The 26,492-nt window shown below is 47.9% G+C and overlaps 1 protein-coding gene across 4 annotated transcripts in view; it reads left to right on the top strand.

Annotated features, from left to right (window-relative positions):
* The window catches only part of CNIH3 (cornichon family AMPA receptor auxiliary protein 3), a 141,022-nt gene that overhangs the window by 101,312 nt on the left and 13,218 nt on the right, over positions 1 to 26,492 (top strand). For 3 of the 4 annotated variants that reach the window (XM_066237509.1, XM_066237510.1, XM_066237512.1), the window contains exons 2-3: positions 324 to 392; positions 3,690 to 3,737. In XM_066237509.1, coding sequence (XP_066093606.1) covers positions 324 to 392; positions 3,690 to 3,737 — 117 coding nt within the window. The remainder of the gene's footprint in view (positions 1 to 323; positions 393 to 3,689; positions 3,738 to 26,492) is intronic. The other variant, XM_066237511.1, reaches the window with a different exon arrangement.

Here is a 26,492-nt window from a genome sequence, read left to right as displayed (position 1 = left end):
CGTTTATTGTTATTATGATAGAGTTTTGTTGTCTAGAATCACTGTACTGGGTATTAGATTCCAGGACTTACTTATCTACTAGTTGTAAGACCTCTCCCCTTTCCTGTTTGGGGTTTTTTAGGTAAACACAGCAGTAGAAGGGTGTAATCCACCCCAGTGCCCATCACCAGCTTGGGCAGCGACGGACTTCTGGCCGGTCTTGTGTCATCGATGCCCTTTTGCTTTCTCCCCTCTTACTTTGAAGCAAATCTCCAGGTAGCTTTTGACATGTCATATTGACTCACCTTTGCATAAACGTCTCCATTCCGTGTATTTCATTTCAGATCATTGCCTTTGATGAGTTAAGAACGGATTTTAAGAGCCCCATTGACCAGTGCAACCCTGTTCATGCGGTAAGTAGAGGGTGTTGGTGGTGGTGGGAAGGGTGGTGTCACCACAGGTGACCTAGGGCCTGGGAATGAGGGCGAGCTTTCGATGAGTGGCATGCATAAAGAACATTCTTGGCCCTAATTGGACCTCCTGGCTCAAGGCTGTTGAGGAGACTTTTTGTTCTTGAGGCTACAAGTCGAGTATGGAGGTCCTGATAATGCAGATGGGAAAGGTCTGCTGTGCTCTGGCTGTTGTGACTTTAAGGCTTCGTGTTAGTGTGTTTTGGTTACTTGTCCTTGAACAAGGGGAGCTCCATGTTGTCCCCACGTTGGGCAGGGTATTGGAGCATCGTTAGTGCTCGTCCCCATTCTTGTAGGGGTAATGCACAAAGCTCCTCGCCCCATATCCATCACCATGAAGGATCATGTGGAGAAGGTATGTGGGCCCGAGGCTGTCTCCCACGGGGGTCTAATGAAGTCTGGTTGTCTGGTCCACATTCAGCATGGTAGAGACTTCCTGCCCCGGCATGTGCTGTTCCCGGGGTCTCACTGCCCCATCTTGCTCCTCAGGCTGTGTGTGCTGCTCTATCCTGGAACGGATGTGGAAAGAGGCATGAATGCTGGGGAAGGAGGATGATGTCACCTCTATGGAATGGGGTGGGTGTGGGCTCTCTGCTTCTCTTGTCATGCCAGCCCATGTTCCAGAGACAGGGACCCACCATGAGTGTGAACAGAGCCTTTTCCAGACTCAGTCCAGACCAGCCCTGCTGGGCTCACAGGATGACATGCACACATCTACACACTCACTCACTCAGTCCATTCAAGCATGTGTCTTCCACGTTCAGCTGCAGTCCCATCCAGGCCGTGGTTCCCAGAGCTAGTCTAAGGCAAGTTGTTTTTTCAATAACTCTGTTGACTTTTTCGGTCGGAAGTTAGAGCAAGAGCACCAGGCTTTTCTAGTGTAATGCCACCTAAACCTGGAAGGCTAATGGCAGTATTTTTTAGTGACAGGGATAAAGTGGTCTATTCTTAGCTGCAGGCCCCCTGAAGAAGGGTAGTACTCTTAGGCAGCATTGGAAGCCAGCCTTGCCTGTCCCTAAAGCCTGTGTTCCTATCTACTCAATGCTATCCCTTTAGGAGACTTGGTGTTCTAAGACCTGAGTCCCCCTCGGCATCATGTCCTTTGATTCTCCAACACGGAGACAATTCTTTTCAGGGTTACTTGTGCAAAGCAGAATTTCATTGCTTGAACACATTCCTAAGTTCACGTGAACACTTAGTATATTTTGTGACATATATCATTATTAACATCATTTTGGTTTCATTACCCACCTGTAAAGATGTGGCTCCCCTAGACCTGAAGGGGTTGCCCAGGCCTCATTTCTTTCTAGATGTTTCTGTGTTTGGCACCAACATGGCATGTCTGGCTTGTTGGCATCTGCCATGTGCCCAGAGCTGCTCTTGTCTGGGAGAGCCCCTCCATCGCGGAACTGCGGGGCAGCCAAGCGCCAGCCTTCCTTTCTCCTGGCTGTTTGGGCTCCAGTTAGAAAGCAGCTCACTTAGAACACCCAGCACCTTCCCGAATGACCCCAAGGCAAATGCGAGTGGAGAAATTTGTCTTGCCGCTCAGTTCCGTCGTGCCGGTTCCACACTGGGTTGGGGGTGATGGGTGAAGCCATGAGACGTTTTCACGGAGCCTGATTTCCTCTCACTGTGCCGAGTCTCTTTGTTCACACGGCACAAAGAGACTGGGACTTGCACAAGTCCCATGGCACCTGCTCGGAAAGGTCAGGGCCAGGTCAGAACCACACGCAGCAACTATTCATTGAAGAGAGAGAAAGAATGAATGAATGAATGTAGAAGCTGGATCTCAATTTCTTACTCCTGTTATTAAAGCTACACTTCTAATTAGTTAGTGAACTAATTAAGTCACCTGGGCTCCTGAAGGCCAGCCTTCTCATGGGCACATTGGAACCACCAGGGAAGGACTCTTGCCTGAGATTTTAAAATAGTTCATAAAAACTCTAAATGGAAGAATATTAGATACATTTTCCCAGTTCTGATGATAATACGCCCCGGCAGGAAGTGAAATGCTCTGGATGGTCTCATTTAACTCATCCTCAAGATCTTTAGGCCTCTGTCAAGCCCCAGAAGTGGCATTTCAGGACAAAGTGGCTTGGAAAAGCTACCTCACTGGTTGGTAACAACAGCCACAGGAGAGCCTGTGTTATAAGTCATTGTGAATGGTGTGGTGCATTTCTAAATGACCGAGCACAAAGTCTGCTGGTTCTTTGGGCTAAGACCCCTTAAAGCTCCAGATATTGCTGGACCTTCTGGGTGGACCCTTTCCAGGAGGTGGAAAGCAGGAAAAATGCTCTGTTTTACTCCCAGTTTCTCTTGTTTATTCTTTCCCCTTCCTTGTACCAACCGGGCATTCAATATCACTGTTAAGCGACGAGAGTTGTCTGTCAGAGGACCTGGCTTGCTGGGGAAGGGGCTGGTGTGTGTCCCACACCACCCTGCCTCATGCCTCATACCCCATACCATTGCCCATTATTCTGCATGTAGGCAGTCTTGCTGCCCGGTTCTGTGTGTACGTTTGCGTGTGCATGTTGCACATGTGTGTGCATCCATATGTGTTGAAGAGAACATGATCTCTCTTCCTAGCCATGTGGACACTAATTTGTCTTGATGTGCGCTCTTCCCTCTGGGTTTAAAGGATGCTCAGAAACCAAGCAAGTCCCTGCAGGAAAGGGGAGAGGGCATTTAGCATGTGATGAAATCGTCACCCATCTAGCATCTTCCCTCCGCCGTGAGCCGGACCCCAGAGAGGAACTTGGACGTCTTAAAAAGTCTTAGCCCAGGGTCACTGCTGGTACCTAATTTAGTGGGGAGATTACTTCCTTTAAACACTCTTTAGAACACTTTAGAAAAATAAAGCCAACGGGCAGAGAACGTCCCTTCCTTAGACACTAGTCAGGGCACACATGCTCTTTGGGACCCCAGTGGGAGTCCCCCGGGAGGGTTGGCTGGAGGCTTTAGGACATTCAGTGAACACATGGTGCTGGATCAGCAGGTGCCAGCTCACGGGCACGTGGGGGCTGAGAGAGACCTCTCTGCTGGGCTGAGAGGAAGCCGAGCACACACTGTTTGCTGATAGGGTTCTGCTAAGAGCAAGTGGCTATAACCAGTTGGATGGAAAAACTCGTTAGGGTAAGCCATTGGTGGGAGCATGCGTTCTGCCTCCACTATGGGGCCTGAATGTGGGGGCTTCTCCTGCACTAATCCTCCCTCTCCTTTCTTTCTTGTGCCTCTTGCTAGAGGGAACGACTGAGAAACATCGAGCGCATCTGTTTCCTTCTGCGAAAGGTCAGTTCAAGAGCCCCGTGGTCATGTGTGGTTCTGCAGTGACAGGGGCCAGCGAGGCTCAACGTCTGCACCTGTGCTGTCTCCCTAGGAGGGCAAATGGTGGCAGGGAAGGGGGGGGCAGTGATGGGCTCTTCGGAAGCCTCCAGAGACAGGAGGAGCTAATTAAAAGGGGTGGCCATCAATCAAAGTGTCAGGACAGCCCTGGATGTTTAAAGTGCTCTCTGGTTGGATTCAGAGGTTCTTTATCTTGGCGTAACAATGGTTGGCATTTACAGCTGACGTTGCCTCACAGCCTTTGTTCCTGGTGGAACTGGGCTCAGAAACACTCCTGCCCGATTTAGGAGAGTTTGTCACTGGGTGACGGGTTTCCTTTGAGGTTTCCACCTGCCACTCAGCTTTGCAATTTGATTGGCAGCACCATTGGGAGTGTCGGAGGGGTGGGATGGGAAGTGTTATTAAAAGCGGAGCCAAGTGTTCAGAGTGTTGCTCTAAATGGATTGGCCACGGGTCACAACTTCCCTGAACACATTCAGGAAGCACACGTGTGCACACATGTTCACGTGTGTGTGTGCACAGCTCAAGCTTGGTATTTAACACAACTCTGTGACATTGCTGGAGGGCTAGAGAGACCAGTCTGTCACTCTCCAGTCAGGAAAATCTGTGTCTTTTGCAGCAAAGTATAGAAAACAGCAACTTGCAGGTAAAATAAGCAATGTCTATAGGCTTGAGCCAAAGCACATCCCTGACCTCTGTCCAGAGCAGATGGGCTACAGGCCATAGGAAAGCTACCTGTCAACTCAAAGGGAGTTTTTTGAGCCTCATTTGAATAGAAAAGAAACCAAATGCCAGGCCAATGCTGATAGAAGGGAAACAATTTTGCAAGCTTTTGAAATTTTTTGTTTCAGCAATGATGGTTTTCATTAGGAAAGCGAACTTAATCGGGAAATAGATAATTTTTCTAGCTATTCCTCATCCCTTTAAACTCAATCTGTCGGAGTTCCACATCTCGTGGGTCATAGCAGGGATGGTTTGTTCAGAGAATGAAAGTCCATATGAATATACTAGTGGTCCCAGGAATAAAGAGTGATGAAGAAATAACATACGACCTTTGGTATTAAGGATAATTCACGAATTTGTAAGTTATTTTCTCAGATGATATCTTGGTCACCATTAACCCACTCCAGCTGTCACTTCTGTAGTCTCTGGTTTGTTCTTTAAGACTCTAAGTGTCACCTGACCAGGCAGTGGCTCAATGGATAGAGCATTGATCTGGGATGCTGAGGACCCAGGTTCAAAGCCCCGAGGTCACCGGCTTGAGCATGGGTTCATCCAGCTTGAGCATGGAGTCACCAGCTTGAGTTCAGGGTCTCTGGCTTGAGCGTGGGATCATAGACATGACCCCATGGTCACTGGCTTGAGCCCAAAGATCTCTGGCTTGAAGCCCAAGGTTGCTGGCTTGAGCAAGGGGTCACTCACTCTGCTGTAGCTCCCCAGTCAAGGCACATATGAGAAGGCAATCAGTAAACAACTAAGATGCCGCAACGAAGAATTAATGCTTTTCATCTCTCTTCTTTCTTGTCTGTCTGTCCCTATCTGTCCCTCTCTCTGTCTCTCTTGCTTTAAAAAAAAGACTCTAAGTGTCTTTCCCACTACAAGTTGCTCTTTGCCCCCCATGCTGAATATACCTTCTTGAATTTTCTGGCTGAGTGTTAGGCCATGCACATTACATCTTAGCTCTGCTCATCCTTCTGAATGGCTTCACCGTTGACTCTGGCCAGACAGTAGGCAATGGCCTGTGGCTGCTTCTGCCAGGGTCCTGCCCTCCACACCCTTAGACCTTTCAGAGTCAAAGCCAAGAATATCAAAGTAGGCAGGCGGTGCAAGCACTAGCATTATCACTTGCAAATTTGCATATACTTTGCATAAGTTTCTATAAACAGTAGACTGAGGCATTTTACTGCAGGAAACAGTGCTGCACGTACCTTTTCCTGGTGTTTGTCCCCCCCCCCTTTTTTTTCTGAAGCTGAAAACGGGGAGGCAGACAGACTCCCGCATGTGCCGGACCGGGAACCACCTGGCATGCCCACCAGGGGGCGATACTCTGCCCCTTCGGGGCGTTGCTCTGTTGCGACCAGAGCCACTCTAGCGCCTGAGGCAGAGGCCATGGAGCCATCCCCAGCATCCGGGCCATCTTTGCTCCAATGGAGCCTTGGCTGTGGGAGAGGAAGAGAGAGACAGAGAGGAAGGAGAGGGGGAGGGGTGGAGAAGCAGATGGGCGCTTCTCCTGTGTGCCCTGGCCGGGAATCGAACCTGGGACTTCCGCATGCCAGGCTGACGCTTTTTCCCCTTTTTATTTACCCATCCTCCTCCTTCCCACACTGCTGCCTCTGCTGCTTCTGTGATGTCACACGTGAATGCTGTTTGTTGTAGTGGGAAATGCCAGGGAGGAAAGTTCAAGGTTGAAGCAACACTCACTTGGAGACTCTAGGTGTTGTAACTGTACCTGATCACATGTTCTGCAGCCTGACAGCGTTCTGGCTCCCACGCAGCGCCCCGGGGTGGCGGGCACCTCTGGACCATGTTGGGGCAGCAACGAGCCACATGCCTGCAGCTTTCCTTCCTGCCCCAGTCCTCTTGCTGTGAGCATGCCCATCTTTTTGCCACTCAGCTGGCTCTGTTAGCTCTTCACCTCTGTGTCTCTGTGCCCTGGATCCTCAAGGCTGTTTTCATTGATGGGAAGAACAGAGAGAGCCTGCCCTTGGTGTGCAGTGAATGTTTTTTCAGTGAGTTAATGACTGAAGCTAGCTTTCTGGCCCTTCTATAACCTGCATCCTTGCTGGGAAACCTGGGATAATCATTAATCTTTAAAAAATATATATATATATTTTAATAATTTTATTTTTAATGGGGCGACATCAATAAATCAGGATACATATATTCAAAGATAACAACTCCAGGTTATCTTGTCATTCACTTTTGTTGCATACCCATCACCCAAAGTCAGATTGCCCTCTGTCACCTTCTATCTAGTTTTCTTTGTGCCCCTCCCCCTCCCCCTCCCCTTTCCCTCTCCCCCTTCCCCCCCACCCCCGTAACCACCACACTCTTATCAATGTCTCTTAGTTTCACTTTTATGTCCCACCTACATATGGAATAATGCAGTTCCTGTTTTTTTCTGATTTACTTATTTCACTTTGTATCATGTTATCAAGATCCCACCATTTTGCTGTAAATGATCCGATGTCATCATTTCTTATGGCTGAGTAGTTTTCCATAGTGTATATGTGCCACATCTTCTTTATCCAGTCATCTATTGACGGGCTTTTTGGTTGTTTCCATGTCCTGGCCACTGTGAACAATGCTGCAATGAACATGGGGCTGCATGTGCCTTTACGTATCAATATTTCTGAGTTTTTGGGGTATATATCCAGTAGAGGGATTGCTGGGTCATAAGGTAATTCTATTTTCAGTTTTTTGAGGAACCACCATACTTTCTTCCATAATGGTTGTACTACTTTACATTCCCACCAACAGTGTATGAGGGTTCCTTTTTCTCCACAGCCTCTCCAACATTTGCTATTACCTGTCTTGTTAATAATAGCTAATCTAACAGGTGTGAGGTGGTATCTCATTGCAGTTTTGATTTGCATTTCTCTAATAACTAAAGAAGATGAGCATCTTTTCATATATCTGTTGGCCATTTGTATTTCTTCCTGGGAGAAGTGTCTGTTCATGTCCTCTTCCCATTTTTTATTGGATTGTTTGTTTGTTTGTTGTTGAGTTTTATGAGTTCTTTGTATATTTTGGATATTAGGCTCTTTCTGAGCTGTTGTTTGAAAATATCATTTCCCATTTAGTTGGCCGTCTGTTTATTTTGTTATCAGTTTCTCTTGCTGAGCAAAAATTCTTAGTCTGATGTAGTCCCATTCATTAATTTTTGCCTTCACTTCTCTTAAAAAATATATTTTAAAAAAGATTTTATTTATTGGCTCTAGAGAGAGAAGAGAGGAGAAAGAGAGAAGTGGGTGGTTGGAAGAGTGGGAAGCATCAACTTATAGTAGTTGCTTCTCGTATGTACCTTGACCAGGCAAGCCCAGGGTTTTGAACCGGTGACCTCAATATTCCAAGTCGACACTGTGCCACCACAGGCCAGGTATCAATAATCTTTTACTTTATCCTTTCAGTAGTGTCTGTAACATTGCATACAACTTACATATTTTAGTACATTTACTACTTAAGTCAGTTTGTATTTTGCAATCACTTAGAACTCTGCTGTATTCATTGTGGACACAGGTCTCTAACCTACAGTTTCTCCATCTGTTTCCTTTCCTTGGTGCTTCTGCCTCCTGCCCTCTTTGTTGTTGGTGTGTTAACCTTATCAGTGTCTTCTCTCTGCCAATTCTGGTTCCTTCCTTCTGAAAGTGGTGCAGGGAGGTGGTCAGGTACTTAGGCTTCTGCTGCCTTTGCCCTGATGAGCTAAACACTCCTCAGTGTGACTCTAACGTGGGGGTAATGTGAACAGCCAACCTCCCCCTCAAAGACTTGTGAGAATTAAATGAGATAATATATGCACATCTAGCTTATAAACGCTCAGCACGTATTAAACATAATCTTTATCATCATCCTGACCCTTAGTTGCTGCCCAAACCTCCTTATAACGTCCCTGATCACAGACTTGGCCTTCAAGCAGGCTGGGGTCATCCTTGGCTGATGGCATCCCCCTCATGCCCCCTCCCAGTCTCTTAGGGAAGTGTTGATGTCTGAGTAGTGTCATAAGGCAGAATGGGCCCAGCCTCCTCCTTCCCGTCTCTTTCATTCTGAATGAGCCCTGAGTGCCTGCTGGGGATGGTAGGGAGGGTTAATGGGTCTAGTTAGCATCACCACCTTCTGGGAAGCATATCTTCCAAGAAATGTATTGAAACTCATCTCCACAACACCCCAGAACGTGATGCAGCCCAGCAGTTGACTGTCGTTAAACCACCTCCTCAGCTTTCTCTGGAGAAAGGAAGGGATTTGCAAAATGGATCCATTTTTAGCTTCGTAATTATCAGAAAGTGTGTTCTCTGGGTAATTATCTGAACTGCAGGAGTCATGTGTCAGCTTGTATTCATGATTCATTTATTTTGGTGGTAAGAGCCACTTGCTTCTTGTGCTGCTCTTCCCCCCAGCGTGCGGCAGCAGCGTGGGTCCCTGTGAACGCAGATTAGGGAGCAAGAGGCCCCAGGAACGCAGAGGGTGGTTCGAGGGCTGCTTTCAGGCACTTAGAGGGTCCTCGTGGGGAGTAGACTGACGAGGGGTCTCCTGTTGCACCTCTAAGTTCAGGGTATGGTGAGAGGAAATGAACTTACTTACGTGAAAGCCCGCGATTAGAATGAGAAGGAGAACGTTTCTTTATAAGCGGCAGTCCTCAAGTCTTTGGCTATGAACTGTTCACTCCCTTAGAGCAGGGGAGACAACCTCCCATCTGAGATGGTTTGGGGTTAGAGAGAGCCTACCTGATAGGGGGTGGTTCCTAGTTGCATAGTTTGGGATGTCCTTTCTGGCGTGACAATTCTGCAATTGTACAGAATTATTGGAGGAGATGGGGTGACCCTTGAACAAGGTGGGGGTTAGGGGTGCCAACCTTTCACACAGTTGAAATTCTGCATGTAATTTTGACTTCCCTCAAACTTAAGTTGTCCCTTGGTATTCAAAGGGGATTGGTCCCCTCACGGATACTAAAATCTGCAGATGCTCAAGTTCCCGATATGAAATGGTGCAGATCAATGCATACTATAGTGAGCTCTCTGCATCTGCGGACTTCCAGCCTCAGATCAAAGACATTATAGGTATTTATTGAAAAAAAAAACAAACCCACATATAAGTGGACCTGCGCAGTTCAAACCTGTGTTGTTCAAGGGACAGCTGTATTGTTCCTAATTCTTCACACACTGCCCCCCACCCCACATCCAGGACTGGCTACAGCTAGACAATTTGCAAAGCCCACTGGGAAATTAAAGTGTGAGGCTCTGTGTCACACTGAGGATTTTACAGTTGATGGCAGAACGTACAAGTAAAGGTGGGGCCCTCCTGAGTGTGGTCTGTGTGCAACTGCACAGGTCACATGCCCCCGAAGCTGCCCTGCCCCTGTCCATGATCTTTGCATGTGACTTTGTAGTTCCTCTTGTGTATTTCCCTCCCCATTGATGTCAGCTTCTGCATGTGGTGAGATTTGTCTGCTGGAATGTGAGCAGGTACATGAGTGTGGTCGGGGGCGTTAAGAGTTACCAGGTGTTTTTGCTCTTCCTCTTGCACTTCTGACATCACCAAGGCCAACCCACAGGTGCAAGGACCATGAGAGGCATGGGGAATAGTCCTGAACCCACTTGTAGCTTGGAGCCAGCCAAGCCCACTAATCAGATGATTGCTAGTCAACCTTTAGATGCGTGAGCATGTATAAATGATTATTGTTTTAGGGCACTGAACTTTTGGAGTGATTTGTTACGCAGTACTATTATGGCTATAGCTAGCTAATACTATAAACACATGCTACTTTTATAAGAGGGAAAACTTTTTCTTAAAAAAGTGATTTTATTTGGTGCCAGAGATGAGCTATTTGCTAACTGTACAAATTTACAAGTAGATCATTTCAAACTCTGTCCCCATGACTTAAGAGGAAGCTAGAAAATGTGTTTATCTACCACAACCCACAGAAAGGCCCATGTTGCTTTGGAGCACAATGTTTATCACAGGAATATTCAAATACGTAGGAAAAATGGTGAAGAAAGAGCCTTGTCTCTAATTACTGGGACTCTTTGCCTCAGGGACTGACTTGATTGCCAGTGCTTTTATCTGCTCAATGCAGTCCTCCTTGCCGGCATCTGGCATCTGGATGGGATAGTGTATTTTACTTGAGAGACATAATACAGTGAAAAGACACATGAACTCAGAGGCACTCATTTGGAATACCTTCGAGAGCCAGCCTTGACCCAGAAGTTTTCCAGGTCCGAGTTCTGTGTTTCCTGGGGATTTCTGAAGCGTGATAGTGGTGGTCACCGATGCTTGCATTTCTTGAGCAACTACACACCTTTAAAAGTATGAACTCTGATTTATTGATGTCACCCCATTAAAAAAATAAAATTATTGAAAAAAAAAGTATGAACTCTTTTGAGCCTCAAAACCCTTTGAAGTAGCCCCACTTAACAGATGAAGCAGTCAAGGCTGGGAGAGGTTAAGCATGTATCCCTGAGTCTCACACTTCTTAAGTTAGTAGAACTGGGATTTGAAGGCAAGTCTATCTAACCAGAGTCCACATTTTTTAATCAACCACATTATAGGGGAAATTATTGGTTCTCTTTGAAGCATTCTCCTTAAGGACCGTTACCACAGTAATATTGCTCAGCTATTTTAAAGGGAAGATACAAATACCAGGAGCCACATAGGGCCTCGGGGACCCGATAGTATGCTTGGCTCACCATGATGGGGCCATGTGGATTCCTTTACAGCTCTTTTCTAATTCCATTTAACTTCTTGGTAGGATAGTTCACCACTCCTGGAGGGAACGTTTGAAGAAAAGTAAAAATATCCTGAAACAAAACTCGTAACTAGTTCAGAAACGTGTCTCATGTATAATTTATTTTCAGATACTTTCTGTGGCAGACTCCTTGTTAGTAGAGGGGAGGATGGGACATTTCACTTGTGGTCTAAGTAGTGGTTCTGTCTCGGGGTTGCTGAGCTAGCGACTGGAGGGCGCTGGAGCAAGACTGTTTCCTCACTTTGCTCCCGAGGCTGCTGCAGTAGAACCGAGGACTTCCCAGCATCTCTTCAACATCTGAGAGCTGGGCAGCTGGTTCCCCACTGCCATGCTAATAGAGCATTAAACCCGTGTGCAACAACCATCATTTATATTTCTCACCAGTGTATGGGTCATCTGGTTGGTTCCACAGATCCTGGGCTTATGTGGAGAAGGACATGTTCTTCTAGCCCTGGTTGGGGCTTATTCAGATGTCTGGCCATCCAGAGACCATTAGTGAATCCATGGTGTCCTCAGGTAGGGTGTTGGGTTCTGTTCTGCATCTCGTCCTCCAGCCAAAGGAGATGGGGACACACTCAAGCTCTTTTTCAAACTTTAGTTTCCAAGCTTTAGTTTAGTGACCTATTCATCAAAGTGAGCCACATGGTCATAGGGGGCGGGACTACAGTGTTACAGGACAAAGGGTGTGGCTAGAGGGAAGGTCCAGTTGTCTGTATTTTCAAAGTGCTGCACATGTGCTTCTCATGGGTGGCTGAGGTAGAGAAACACCCTGGGGAGTCATAGGTGACTTCAATGGTCGACGGATGTGCTGATGACTCTAAAGCAGCTCCCAAAATGCCTACCTGGGGTCTGAAGAATGGATCTGCTGAGGAAGAGAAGAAAGAGAGAAGGACTTCAAACCACAGAGGTTGGCAGTCAGCTGGCAGACGTGGACAGCTGCCAACTCCATTGAAGACCGCTCAAGGTGAGCTGAGCCCAGGACTGGGGGAGCCGGCCCCAGCCTGCTGTGTCCTGGCTGTGTGTGAGAGGAGCAGTTCATTGGCCCACGGCATGACAGAGAAGTGGTTCTGAGCTAAGCATGGGGCTGGCACAACCAGCGCCACAAACGGAAGAGGTCCAGTAGCCCTCATGGCAGTAAGGAAAAGAGCCCTGAACCTGTCAGTGACCTAAGAGTGTGTCACTGAGAGTGGCCCCGAACCTGGCTGTGCTCACATTGTGTCTGGAAAGGTTATTAAAAATATGGATTTCTGAATGCCCATCCCCTATAATGGCTGACTTCACGTGTCTACTTGGTAGGCTACAGTGCGCAGGTGTGTGGTGCTCTACGGTACTGTGACGGTGCCGTTGGTGGACTAGGAATGAAGCAGATTGCCCTGTTTACTGTGGGTGGGCTTCATCTAATCAGTCGAAAGCCCCAATAGAACAAAGACCGACCCCCATCCCCCACCCCCATGCAAGGAATTGTGCAGCAGACAGCCTTTGGACTTCAACTGTGACATTGGCTTTTCCTGGGTCCCCAGCCTGCTGGCCCACCCTGCGGAACAGCACTTACCAATCCACCAAAACTGCATAAGCCCATTTCTGGAAATACCCTCCCCCCCCATACAGACATAGAAAGATACATATAGGTAGATATAGCTATTTCTTGTCAGTTCTGTTTTCCTGGAGAGCCCTAACTGAGACTCCCCCCGCTCCCAGTCCTGGGAAGCTCAGGTTTAGCAAGTGTTAGAGGGGCCTGGGACAGCTGTGTGGCGAAGTCGTCACAGCACCCCCGTGAGTTGGGTGAAATTGTCTGCCTTCACCTTGCTCACAGTCACTGGCCCCTGGGTCTAGCTGCAGAGCTCATGCTCTCGCTCTGCCCCTTGCTGTTTCCATTATTTTTTAGACACAGGAGCCAGTGACTTTCCATACCGTCCACAGAGCTTCTTGTCCTCTACATGACGGGCCAGTCTCTGCAGGCCACCACCCAAGAATGACCTGATTTCCCCGGTAGTCCCGACAGACTTTGCAGACCAGGAGAAAAGAGGCCAGTCAACTTATTGCATTCATCAGCAAAGCTGGTTCTCCCAGGCTGACCTGCCAAGCAGTACAGATTTATGGACTTTTGGCAGTTTCACTATGAGAAGTCGTCAAACCATTGACCATTCAGACAGAAATAATTTGGTTTTCCATAATGCCTTTCTCTTCTCATTAATATAAAAAGTAACTCGAGGTATTGCGGGATGGGTGGCAGGAGCGTGTATTGGATACGGGTTCTGCTTGAGTAAAAGAGACGAGGGAGCTTGTGGTGATGGGGGAATGTAGGGTGCACCGCCTCACAGGGTCTCCTGGGGACCCCGGCTCCTCCTGCTCTTGGAGCGCTGCCACCATTAGGGCTTTTCTTGTTCACGTGGTTATGAGGGCATCACACCATGGCACCCCTTCAAGCAGCAAGACAGAGGGGAGACGAGGAGAAGGCCATTTCCGTGAAGGTAGTGGCCCAGAATTGGCACACACCATGTCCACTTAGCTCATTGGCCAGATTGGAGGCAAGTGGCCACTCCTGGTCTTCTTTTGTAGAGCTATATGCTCAGGGGTTGCATTCCTTCAGGTCTCAGGGAGGAATTGGGTCACCGAGCAGTCAGTGCAGGGCACACAGCTGCCGATGCACACCCAGAAACACCTGGGCAGAGGTGGTGGGTGTGGGAACAGGGGAGAAGAGACTGGACATTAGAGGGGGAATGATGTTTGATGGTACTTGGAGGAGGCTGCGCAAAAATGGGGGTTGGAGATGGCGCTATGGAGTCCTTGGCGTTGGCCTTGCTGGGTTCCAATGAGCACTGCTCTGAATTTATTCATTTATTCAATTGGAATCCATTCATTTAGCACCTGCTATGTACTTTACGTGCTGAGGAGGATAAGTGTGTGTGTGTGTGTATGTGTGTGCTCTGTACACATGCTCAGTACAGCTACAAGCAATCTGGTTTTTCCTCTGAATTCCTGCTCAAGAGTCTCTGAAAGCCCTGATCCCACTGCTCCTATAGTATAGTCGCTTGTACACGCACTGTACACATTTGTATTCCTGAAGGCAGGCATCACGTCCGCCCAATTTTTGTATCTGTTGCATTGCCTTGTGCTGGAATGCCCTGGGGAGCTAAAACAATACTACTGTTCCTGGGTCCCAGCCCCAGAGCTGCTATTTCATTGGTCTGGTTTGCAGCCTGGGCATTGGGGTTTACAAAGCACCCCCCCCCCCTTGGCGATTCTAATGTGCAGTGAGGCTGCAAATCACTGAGTTGGAGGGTTTGCCAGACTTCAGCAATGCAGGTGGGAGGCCTTTTCCCTTGCTTGGTTCTCTAGGGTATGATTTAGAGAGCCATAATTTTCTAAATGGTACCAGAGTAAAAGCAGTAATTTGCTAACGGGTGCCTAAGTGGACCGAAGGAGCAAGTCCCTAACTTCCTACTTCCTCGGGAGATGGTCAACCCAGCAGGATGACTCATTGCAAGTAATCCGCAGACAACTTGTTTTTTTCTGGTGGGAGCTTTGCTTCCAGAGGCTTTCTTCTCCAAAATGTGATGAAAAGTAAAAGAAAAAAATCTTTCAGCCCTCCAAATACTCCCCTTTTGTGCCCTTTCCCAGACTGCTGAAAGAGCAAAAAACATTTCTGGGTTATGTTTCTAGGCCACAATATATGCCAATAATTGCCAAAACCTAATAGCCTCTTATTCCCAGTCTCTGCCTCTCCTTAGAGTTAAAGCCAGGCAGCAGCCTGTTCCCAGGCAGAGGCCACAGAGAGAGCATTCCCCTGGACTCCTGACTTCTGCTGACTCAACTGGGAGGCTCCAGATGTATCTCCCCTCAGGGAGTAGCTGTGTCTCCAGGGAGTAGCTGTGCCGCTATGTTATCACGCTGCCTTCATTTGCAACTTGCATGAGATTTGTTATTCTTTAAGTAATTTGGGGCACTGGTCCTCCTCCAACACAGAGTGTCACTGGCCCTGTTGTCTCTGTGGCACAGACAATTGCAAAACACAGGAAGTTTTGTTTCATTAGGATCAGACCCGGCAGCAGACAAGAAAAATGCACCGAATACGTATAATTTGCTATACAAATGCAAAGTGCCATTATGCAAAAAGACAGAAAAAGCATGCTGTTCCCTTTCTGTATCTGCCACATGGTCACAGCCGTGATGAAATCCTGGAGGACAATGATCCCCGATTATAGCTCAGGGAGGTGGCCGGGGAGCAAGTAGCAGACACAGTTCTGCTCTTGTGGCCTTCGAGCAGTGGCATCACTGCTGTTAGCACTCAGCGTGGAATGGCGCCAGTGCCACCGTGTCCTGATAGGAACCAAATAACACAGTCACGTACGCAAGGTTCCTTCCTCGGGGAATATACATATTGTTCAGATGACGTCAGCAGGATGTGCTGCTCAAATGCCAAACAGTGCGTCTCCTATGAGGCTCTGTGTAATCCTGCGTGTATAAGCGAGATGTACATACATGCCGCCATGGGGTTTCAAATGTCTTCTGATTGTGGTGACTCCACCCGCTAACAGAAACCACAGGTAGTGGCTATTGGGTTGTCTCACGTTACTGATGAAATATTTCAAGCACCACTACTCCGGACTTTAAAGGGAAGGCAGTGTAAGAGGGGAAAGTCAGAGGTGTGGCAGTCCGTAAAATGTTTATTTTCCTCAGTAGACTTTGAATTCTGCTTTTTGACGAATGGGAAGTAGAGTGGATAGTGAGCCCCTTGGTTTAGACTTTACTAGTAGTTTCCCATCATCCACAGTGTGATCCTGTGAAAAAGAGGGCAAGACTTTGATCCTCTGTTGGATATTATTGTACATTTGTCAGAATAAAAAGCAAACGTATTGTGAGCAAAGCCTATGAGGAATCACTTATTTACAAAAGCCAAGATACAGAAACAACCTTAATGGCCATCTGAGGATGAACAGATAAAGAAAATGTGGCATATATATACAATAGAATATTATTCAGCCATAAAAAAGAACAGAATCTTGCCATTTGCTGCAACATAGATGGAACTTGATGAAATTAAGTCAAATAAACCAGACAGAGAAAGACAAATACAGTAGGATCTCACTTATGTGTGGAATGTAAAACCAAAACAAAACACCCAAATTATAGATAGAGAGGGCAGAGGCAGGGCCCTGGGGGAAAAATGGATGAAGGAAGTCAAAAGATACAAACTTCCAGTTATCAAATAAATAAGCCATGACAACGTATAGCAGTTAGTAACACTGTATCGTGCATCTGCTACGCATCTGCTAAGAGAGTAGATCCTAAAAGTTCTCATCACAAGAAAAAGTTCTGTAACTATGTATGTTACCTAGACTTGTTGTGGTGATCATTTTGCAATATATACAAATATTGAATCCTTATGTTGTAAAACTGAAACTGATATTGTAGGTCAATTATATGTCAAGAAAAAAAAGGATCACCTTCCAGGGAAGATGGACCGAACTCAGGGGACTGGACCCTGCCTCTTCATAGTGCCACATCCCTTGCAGGAAGCAGCGTGCAAAGCTGATCCCCCAAGCTTGGACAGTTAACTCAGCACACGCTGAACAGGCATGGACTGCTCATTGCTCTAATTAGCTGCGGCTCCTAACTCCCCAGCAGGCCCAGAGTCAGGACCAAATCCATGTGGGCGATGTGAACTTTTGCAGAAGTGCCAATTGCTGAGGTGGTCTGAAGTTATGCAATTATTGTAACTATCTTTGTTTGTAGGACATCCCTTCCCAGGAGATTCCCAGGCGCTTCCCTGCCCAGAAATTGTCACTGGCTAGTACCCAGCCTGACCTCTTCTGGGCTGGAGGAAGTGCTAATGAGCACCGTCCACCTATGGTGCTGTGCAGGCTGGACAAAAAGTGTCATCATCACATCCCGGCTCTGGCTCTGGCTCTAGGGAAGACCGGCATGAGGCATCCCTGCGCCATGCAAAGAGGGGGCTCGGGGGATTTTTCTTTTCTGGAGGAGGCGAGCTTACCTAGACTTTGAAGGTTGGTTCTTAGTGGCTTAGGAAAAGGTTTCTCCTTAAACACAATGTGTGAGTTACCCTATGTGGTTTGGAATATGCCAGACGTTGTGCAGAATACCTAAATGTATCATTTCACTTAATTCCCTGTGGTGTGGGCATCGTTACGGTGTGGACATCACTGTGGTCCCCTTCCACAGACAAGGATTGCGAGAGCAGCAGGGTGGAGGGGCGAATGCTAGTGCATGCAGAGGCAGGATTTGAACCTAGGAAGTCTCATCCCAGAGCTCACTCTTTGATTTTTCATTAATCATTTTAATTATAAAGGTAGTACGTCCTCGTTTTGACTGACCAACTTAAACCTAATATAAAGAAAATATTGCTAAGCTCTTTACCTCTCTCTGTTCCTAACTCTCCAACATGACTCGTGTTAAAAGCTTGGGTCCACGTCCTGCTGACATCTCCACGCATGTTCATACACAAATACATCCCCACACTTGTATTCATTTACAATTGCTTAGGGTTGGCTTTTTGTTTGTTTGTTTGTTTCTTCTTCCCAACAATGAAAAAGCTGGTTTCCTATAACTTGTTTTTGGCCTCACATACCATTACATAGGCAGCACTCCAGTTCAGTAGCTATAGATCTAACTCTTAAAAATAATTGCAGACACTTTCATACTAGTTCATAGTACCCATAATGTATTGAGTCGTTTCCATATTTATGGTCACCCTATCAGTCTGTAGTTTTATTAGGCCCCTACCAGTAACCCACAATAAACACCTCTATGCATTTGTGTCCCAGGAGTGAGATCGTTGGGTTAAAGAGTATGTGAATGTGTACTTTTCTAAAAATTGCTAGATTACTTTCCCCAAATGGTTGACGCAATTTTTATTCCTCATGTGGAGAAAGAGGTATCTGTTCCCACATGGCTGTCCCCATGATGAGTTGTCGGGGAGCCCCGATTCTGGCCTGCTGTTCCCAGTTCCTGGGGCATCCCGGGCGGAGGCAAAATTGAGGTGCTCAGTCGACACACATTCAAATCTCCTGGGGAGCTTTTAAAATCGCGGTATGAGGTGCCACCCTAGAGAGTCTTGGTGTGTCACCGGGGGAAAGGGCAGAGGTGGTTTCAGAAGCTCCCCAGAGGATTCGAATGGCCTGTGAGCTTCTGAGGGGGACTCTGCAGACCCCAGTGTCCTAACCTGCCTCTCGCTCCCGTCCCTCCTACCCGCCTCTGCAGGGTCCTCTCCTCGCAGGGCAGTGGGAGTTTTACTAGAAACAGCAGGTTTCCCTTCGGCTGGCAGCCTCTCGCTCACTGCCTACTCCCATGGTCCTGCAGGGTCACACTGGGGTGAGGGCACCGCTCCTAGAATGTTGCGGTTGACATGGTCCACGGAGCAGCTGCAGTGGCATCACCTGGGAGCTTGTGACAAGCACAGTCTTGGGTCCCAGCAGACTGAGGGGATTGTACTCGGCATTTAACAAGACCTCCAGGAGTTGGGTGTGCATGCTGTTTGGGGCAGAATGGCCAAGAGCCCGGCTCTGAGGGAGAGCTGACCTCTGCACTGGCCTCTGGCACTAACTGAGTGCCCACTGCAGGCAGCCTTGTCGGAGGTGCAGCAGGGAGACCACCTCACCCTGATCAGCCTCCCCTTCCCACGCGCCAGGTCCCCTCTCCTGAGTGAACCCCGGGCTCCACCAGAGGCCACCTCTCTCTGCGCGCCTCCTGCCCTCTCACTGCTGCCGGTCCTCGCTGCTGGCAGCTGGCTGTGACTCATGCCCCTGCTCACCCCCAGTCCTGTCACACTGACCTGTGGGCTGCTCCTGACTATCCGTAAGTGTCCCGACTCCTCTGCTGTTTCTCAACAGGGATCACGTATGCCTGTAAGTGGGGGCCAGGGATGCTGGGTTCCCTGTCTCTTCCCTCTTTGCTTCACAACCTTGTCTCCCGGATCCTCCTCTTCTGTCTCAGGTCCCCTCTCTGCCCCATTTCACGAGGTCCCTTAATTCGGTTTCTTTCTGACTCAAGCTGGACCAGACCCAAACTAGCCCCCTCTTTCTGGAGTAGCTTCTCTCTCATTGCTCTCCAGCTCTCTCCCCATCTTCCAACACATCTACTCTTCCTTGTTCTACAATCTTTCATTGCCCTTGGTAACCCTGCACGCTACCAGCCCACACATTGCTTCTTTCTTTCATATAGCATGAAGCGGGGAGTCATCGGCTTGCCTTGCCAAAACTCCCTCTCCTCTTACTCATCTCAGAATCCCTTGCATTGTGGCAGATGCTCCTTTCATGCTATTGAAAGATATCTTGAAGGTCACCAATGATGTTTCAATTCCCAGATCCAATGGAATGACTTCTCTCTTCTCAACCCCCTCCACCTTGCTATAGTGTGACATCCTAGTCACCGCTGTCTTTTTTGGCTTCCTGGCATGTGATCATCTTAGCTTTCTTTCTGTCTTGTGCACGTTCATTTCTGTCTCCATTGACTAGACTTCCTTCACACCCCAAATACAGAGGTTCACTCCTGTTCTGCCCCTGACCTTGTTTTCTTCTTGTTCTCTGATAAAAGTTGCAATCAGCAGCCTGTGGGTCATGTAGGACCTGCAGTTTTGTTGTGTTTGACCCATTTAATATTTTAAGAATCTGAAAATTTCACACAGAAATCCAGATTTGCAGTTTCTTTTGGGAGAGAATGTGCAGGATCTGGCACTGTCAGAACCATATCCTGCAGGCCGTTGTCAACAGGAGGGGAGGAGTGGACGCCTTTGTTCACACTATTTTATCACTTGGATCATTCTTCTCTGTTGGCTAAAATATTATCTTTCAGTTTCAAATGCTACCTCTTCCATGAACCTTCTCCAATCCACCAAACAGGAAATAATCTCTTTGTTTTATTTTAATGGTCTCCCACATAGTGGTGTCTTGTCTGCATGTCTGATTCCTTCACCTGGCTGCAATCTACCTGAGGCCAAAGCTGCACCTTCACCAAGTGTTCCCTGTGGCATCTCTGCAGTCGCAGCACAAGGGAGGCACTTGATCAAGGACTGTTTACAAAACTGCATTTTTGCCAAAGTAGGAAATGGAATGAACCCAGAGAAAAGGATTCTGAAACACAACAAATAAAGCATGATCCTACGTATTACTAAATATAGCTGCCCAGAGACAACTATGTCACAATTAATTAGCAACATATTGGTGAACCCCGACAATTTATCTATAAATCAAGCAGTGTATAGAAATGTGCAATACTGTTTTTTCATCTCTTCCTTGTCATCCTTCTTGCAACCAACATAGATTTTATTTCATCTGTTTAGTCTTAAGAATGGAGGTTTCCTTAGTGATTTCTCTAAATTCAGGTGCCAATTTTTGCCAATCCATTTATCACACCTCTGCCAAGTTATTTTTGTGAACATCGCTGTGCATGTTACCCCTGCGCTCAGAGGCCTTTGGTGGCTCTTCATTGTCTGTAGTATCAAGTCCCAACTTCCTCTCGTGACCTTCATGACCCTCCCCAGGGCCTTCCCTAGGCTGGTGTCTCACTTCTCCCAGGCTCGGACCCGGGCCAGCCAGGTGACACCCCACACTGTTTGGGTGCCACGTCTTCCCTGGGCTCTAAAGTCTCGCCTAAAGCCCACCTGGCCTGACCTGTGGTGGCACAGTGTATAAAGCGTCGACCTGGAAATGCTGAGGTCGCCGGTTTGAAACCCTGGGCTTGCCTGGTCAAGGCACATATGGGAGTTGATGCTTCCAGCTCCTCCCCCCTTCTCTCTCTCTGTTTCTCTCTCTCCCTCTCTCTCTCCTCTCTAAAAATGAATAAATAAAATTAAAAAAAACTTAAAAAAAAAGCCCATCTGCTTCCATGAAATCATTAACTATCATTTCAGCCGGGGGGTAGGTTCTTCTTCCTCTTGCCCTTAGCAGCTATTTCCAAACCTGGTAGCTCATCAGACTCAGATGCACAACATTTAAAATACAGATCCCTGGGCCCCACCCTCTGAAAATTCTGAAGTGGAGCCTGGAAATCTGCATTTTATAAAGCTCTACCAAAAGATTCAGATGTTCAGCAGCTTTGGGAAGCCAGTGACCCCACCATCACCTGATAGGATCTCATCGGGCCTTGTACTGGAAAGTATTTATGTATCTACCTAATCTCTCCTTCTGGACTCCTCCCAAAGGCGGCCTTGTGTCATCTTGCCTTGGGATCACCTGGCAGGATAGCTCTCACAGTAACATGATATATTACTCAAAGAGTGTTTGTTGAGTGAATGAATGAATGATTGAATGCATGCATGTATGAAGGACTTCTGTGGAGAGGTGAAATGTGAATGGTAGGAGGCACTTGTAGTGTAGCCAGGAATTGAGGGCAAATTCAAGTGGACAGAGGAGCTTTTAATTTCAATATTTTGTGCAAAAAGCAGGTAATAATCAGGACTCTGTGGAGTCACTTTGAAATCTGTTTGCTTGCAGGGTCAAAATGTTTTTCACAGATTGAATTATTTCCAGTTTCTGGAACATGTTCGTCTTTGTAAGAATTTCCAGTGTGTACCTTATTATTTGGTTGTTTCATGTCTGGCTTTCTAATGATCAACTGGGTGTTTTTAAAATAGAATGTTTCAGCTCTTCCAGGATCTGGTTCCTGAGGTTGTCCCAGCAACCACCTTGAAAGTGTGGAAGGCTCTCTCCTCAGTTTCCAAACTTCTCAGATTTTCTAGCTGCTACACTGGTGTTTAGTCATGTCCTGACTGAGAGGCTAACTTTAAGTGATCTTGTGTAATTAACTACATCTCCTAAAACATTTTCAAAAGGCCCCAGCATTCTTATCATCATTGTTGCGTGTCCCTTTCATGACGGTACTGGTACTGAACCCTGATCTTCAGGGAAATATCTTCAGTGGTGTGTGAACCAGTTCTCCAGCACACGCTGCCCGGCAGCCTCCTCTGCAGACTGACAGTTTATTTAAAACACAATCACTGTACCTGTGACTTCCGGAACATGTCTGTGTTAAAAAAAATTTTTTTTTTAAATTTTCAATTACTGTTGATGTGTCTCTGGTTTTATTGAAAAGTCAGGAGAAGAAAAAAGCATGGGACTTCTGAGACGGAGGTGTGGATGTGACGGTCGTGGCTAAGTCTATGCACGGTTCTGCATAGCACTGTGAACGTGACAGCCCTTGCCTTCTGTGTGGTCAGCGTGCCTCACCCATGGGTGTGTGATATGTGAACATGGCGGGGTTTGCCTCTGTAAGTCCACACTCACCAGTCCTGGCTGAGTCACTAAAGGGTTCTATGACCTCAGGCAAGTTATTTTGAATTCTCTGAGCTTAGTTTCCTGCTTTGTAAAATGATTAGGTTAGAGCAGCACCAACTTCAGAGGTCACTGTGAGGAATGAATGAGATGAGAAAGAGCGCTCAGCAGTGGTTGGGGCTGGAGAAATCTTAGCTATATTATTGTCATCATCAGCCAACATATCCACACACACCCCGCTGTATCGAAGGAAGAAGAAAAGCACGCATTATCTCCTCCCCTGTTTGTTTTAGCACTTTGCCCAGATTGGGTGTTGCTCTGCTTTCAGAGAACTTTTCATTGGTCTGGAACACAAGACACGTTCATGCAACGTGTCTCCTCAGCAGCCTCTACCAGCCTGATCTTCCTGATTAAAACTGCTGCCAGAAATTATCTTGGGAGCCACAGCCAACATGTAGTCCTATCTTCCAGTTGAACATTTCCAGAGTTCTCTATCCGAACGGCTGCACAAAGCATCCATTTCTCACACAGCACAAAGGAAAATGTACAAGGTACTAGGGGGTCCGTAGTGATAATTCTGGCCTGTTTCCTTTGCTCCCTGCAAGGGGGTGGACACACACTGTGGACCCTCACTTTGCACTGCCTGGGGGGCGAGGCCGTGCTCTGAAGGCATTGCTTGTGCCACCCACCCTCACTGTGCCCGGTGTTTGACTGGCACGGGGCTCTGGTGCGAGCGAGGCCCTCAAGGATGTCTGTCTGTCGAATGAGTGGATGGAAAGAATGAGTTGGCCTCCACTGAAGCTCTAGGTCGAGTGACCAATTGGAATATTTGAGCTGAAAAGAACAGTAGGGATTGTGCAGGTCAAATGCGTCTTATAGATAATATATAGTTGTTGTTTCTGGAGCGTTACTCTGTGCCAGATGCTATTTGAAGGTCTTCACACTTATTATCTCATTTAATATTCACAAAAGTTCTATGAAGTAGATGTTATTATTACTCCCATTTTATAGGTAAGGAAACTGAGCCCGCTGAAATGACATGGCTTACCCAAGTTTCTGTAGTTTACAAGGTCTCGAGCCCGAATCTCTTGTTTCTTAATCTAATACCCTTTTCACTAAGACTGCCACTCAGGCCCTTACTGGAAGCAAAAGTTACAATATTATTTTGTTTTTTCTTCCCAATGTTCATTTGCTCAATTATGCTCTTGGGAAAGCTTGGCACGTGCCAGCTGACTTTGGAGAGACGCCTGTGAACCGTCACATTCGGACGGCCCTCACCTGGGTGGTCTGGGAGAGCTTGTTCACGGGTCTCACCTTCGCGAATGGCCTGCTTCCCCCTGGGCGTAGCAGTGGGCACTCAATAAACATTCGCTGACAGTGACGTGACTGTCACAATGTGCTCTCCTTTCCCAAGTATCAAGACTTGTTTTCTCATTCCTCACCCTCTTTTGCTTGTTTGGAGCAAAATTTCTGCAACCTGCTGAATGCAACAGGTAATTAACACCACTTCATAGCTGTTAAGTAGGATAATCATCTTTTTTTTTTAGCCTGGGGAAGGTTCTCCTTTGGAAGCTAGTGGTGCAGCTCAAGATCCAGGCTGCTGCTGGGCTTCCTTTGTTAAGGAGGGATCCGGGGTGCAATGAACTCACCCGGAACCTGACAACAGCAGCTGCCTGTCACAGAAGCAGGGTGGCATCCGAGGCCTCACCTGGAAGTACCAAGGAGAGCAGTGCATGAGAAAGGTGTGGCCTCGGGGCTTTGGTACCTTCTTCTCCCAACAAGAATTGGGGTTCCTTTCCCTCAAGCTGGGGGGGGGCAGAAGTGGGACCTAGTGGAGGGGGGCAGGTCCAGCAGCTGTGCTGATATTCACTGGTGGACTTGATGATGGTGCGTCCCACGTGGACCCTAATTGTTATGTACTGCGTGCTCAGGCCATGGTTCAAATAAAGGCGGAGGATGACTTGTTTCTGCCCTTGGCTCACTTCCTGTCATGTGGCTTTCCCTGGACAGGTGAAGTCATTGTGACTATTCCCTAGAAGGCCCCCCCTGCTGTAAGAAGAGGCTGGTGTGGAGGATTCTGGTCTCAGTGTCATTTCTGTGAGAGATCTGAGATCTGTCTGGGACACAGAGGGGAATCACTTCTCTCAAACATCTCCATGAAGGGTGACAGTGAGAGCCCCGGGGACGCCCTGAGCCTCCGCACTGCCTCCCCCACACAGCTCCTCCTCCAGACCTCCACTCAGGGACACTTCTCCTGTGAGAGCCCCCTCCCCTGTCCTCCCTCAGAAGGAACAGACCCCCTCTCCCCTCTTCCCACATCACGTGCCTCAGGGCTATCTTGGCCGGAGCTTTGGTTCCCATCTGTCTGGTTATGCTACAGAGTCCATGACAGACATGACCGTCGTCACTGCGGTCCCCCGGCTAGATGGCTCTGCACCCACCGCCCCGTGATTGCTTATGGTGAATGTCCGGTGGAGGAGTCCGTAGTGGGGCTCTGCAGCACTGGAAAGCCTGCTAAACCCTTACCCCTCTGCCCTCTTATTCTAGAACATTCCCTTCTGCTGGTGTCTCTCCTCTCAAACGATCGCAACTTTTGCCTAATCGTTCCCTGTGTTGTGAACACGATTCCCCCTCCCAGATCCCTGGCTTGAAGGAAAGAAAAGGAGTGGGTAGCTGCTAGTGTTCGCTTAAGTCGTCTCTGAATTGCCAGCAGGTTGTCTGGAAATTCTGCACCTTTAGAAATGTGGCACACTGGAAAGCGTCCTTTTATTCTCACCTCCTCCCTGAGTGGGCTCCTAGGTAGTTCAGCAATTGAACAAGCTAGTGAGGAAACTGACAGGCTTTTGAAAGTCAAGTGTGTCTTGAAGTTGCATGAAAACAATGATAAAAGACAGGCTGGAGGTGTGGCCAAGGCAGAGCCAGAACCCAAGGTGTGGTCCTAAGAGGAACCAGTCCCTTCCCAGGAAGGTCCTGTGAGCCCCAGGGGCGGGGACAGGTAGAAGGAGCTTGTGAGGACCAGACGTGGAGGACAGGCTGAAGGTGGCAGGACCTGCAGGCTGTGGGTTCCAAACACAGGAGGGCCTGGAGAGCTGACCTGCATCCCGGGAAGAAGCCAAGGCCAACCCTGCAAGGATGAGCCCGCTGGTCATTGGGACTCAGGGAGCCTCATAGGTGTTCTTCCACGTGGTCATGGCTGGGAGAGCTGGGGGCAGACACTCCAGGTCCTGCCTGCAGATGCTGCCTGTCCATGAGCAAACAGTAAGCAATGAGCTCAGGATAGTCACCCTACTGGGGGACTGAGGTGAGGACTGGTACCCAAGATCTTCAGAAAGTGTCGGCCTTGTGTTCTCTTCACACCTCTGGTCTATGAGTTTCAGCTCAAATGTTTAACAAAATAGTTGGGGAGGCTTCTAAGAAATGCAGATTGCTGGCCCAGAGAGTCTATCTCGGTGGACTGGGGTGGACTGGGGTGGAACCCAGAAATCAGTATTTTAAACCAAGGCCCCCGGCGATTTGGATATAGGTGGCTGGTGAACCCTATTTCGGGAATCAGGGCTGAGCACCCACTTCTTAAACTTGAATGTGCATATAAACCACCTGGGGATCTTGTGAAAATGCAGGTTCTGATTTGGTGAGTCTAGCGTAGAGCTAATACTGTGCCTTTCTAGCAAGCACCCAGGTGCTGGTCCTGCGGGTCCTGGGACCACACTCTGCGGAGCCAGTTCTCAGGGATGCCCAGGGCGCTGCTTACAAAAGCAGACCAATGTTTTTAGCCCAATGTGGATAGTAGCAGAAAAGCTTGTGGTCTGGGTGGACAGGGCCCATCCAGAGGTGGATGGAGAGCTGGGTTTCCCAACTGCCACTCCTTTTAAGCCAGCGGTTCTCAACCTGTGGGTCGCGACCCCTGTGTTTTGGTCGTTCGACCCCCGCTGGGGTCGTGACCCACAGGTTGAGAACTGCTGTTTTAAGCTATACTCAGCCCTGGGACCTTGCCCATGGCTTCTGTGACTTGGT

This window comes from Saccopteryx bilineata, chromosome 1, assembly GCF_036850765.1.
Source record: "Saccopteryx bilineata isolate mSacBil1 chromosome 1, mSacBil1_pri_phased_curated, whole genome shotgun sequence".
NCBI classification, from domain to species: domain Eukaryota; kingdom Metazoa; phylum Chordata; class Mammalia; order Chiroptera; family Emballonuridae; genus Saccopteryx; species Saccopteryx bilineata.
This window is presented reverse-complemented; position numbering and strand designations above follow the sequence as displayed.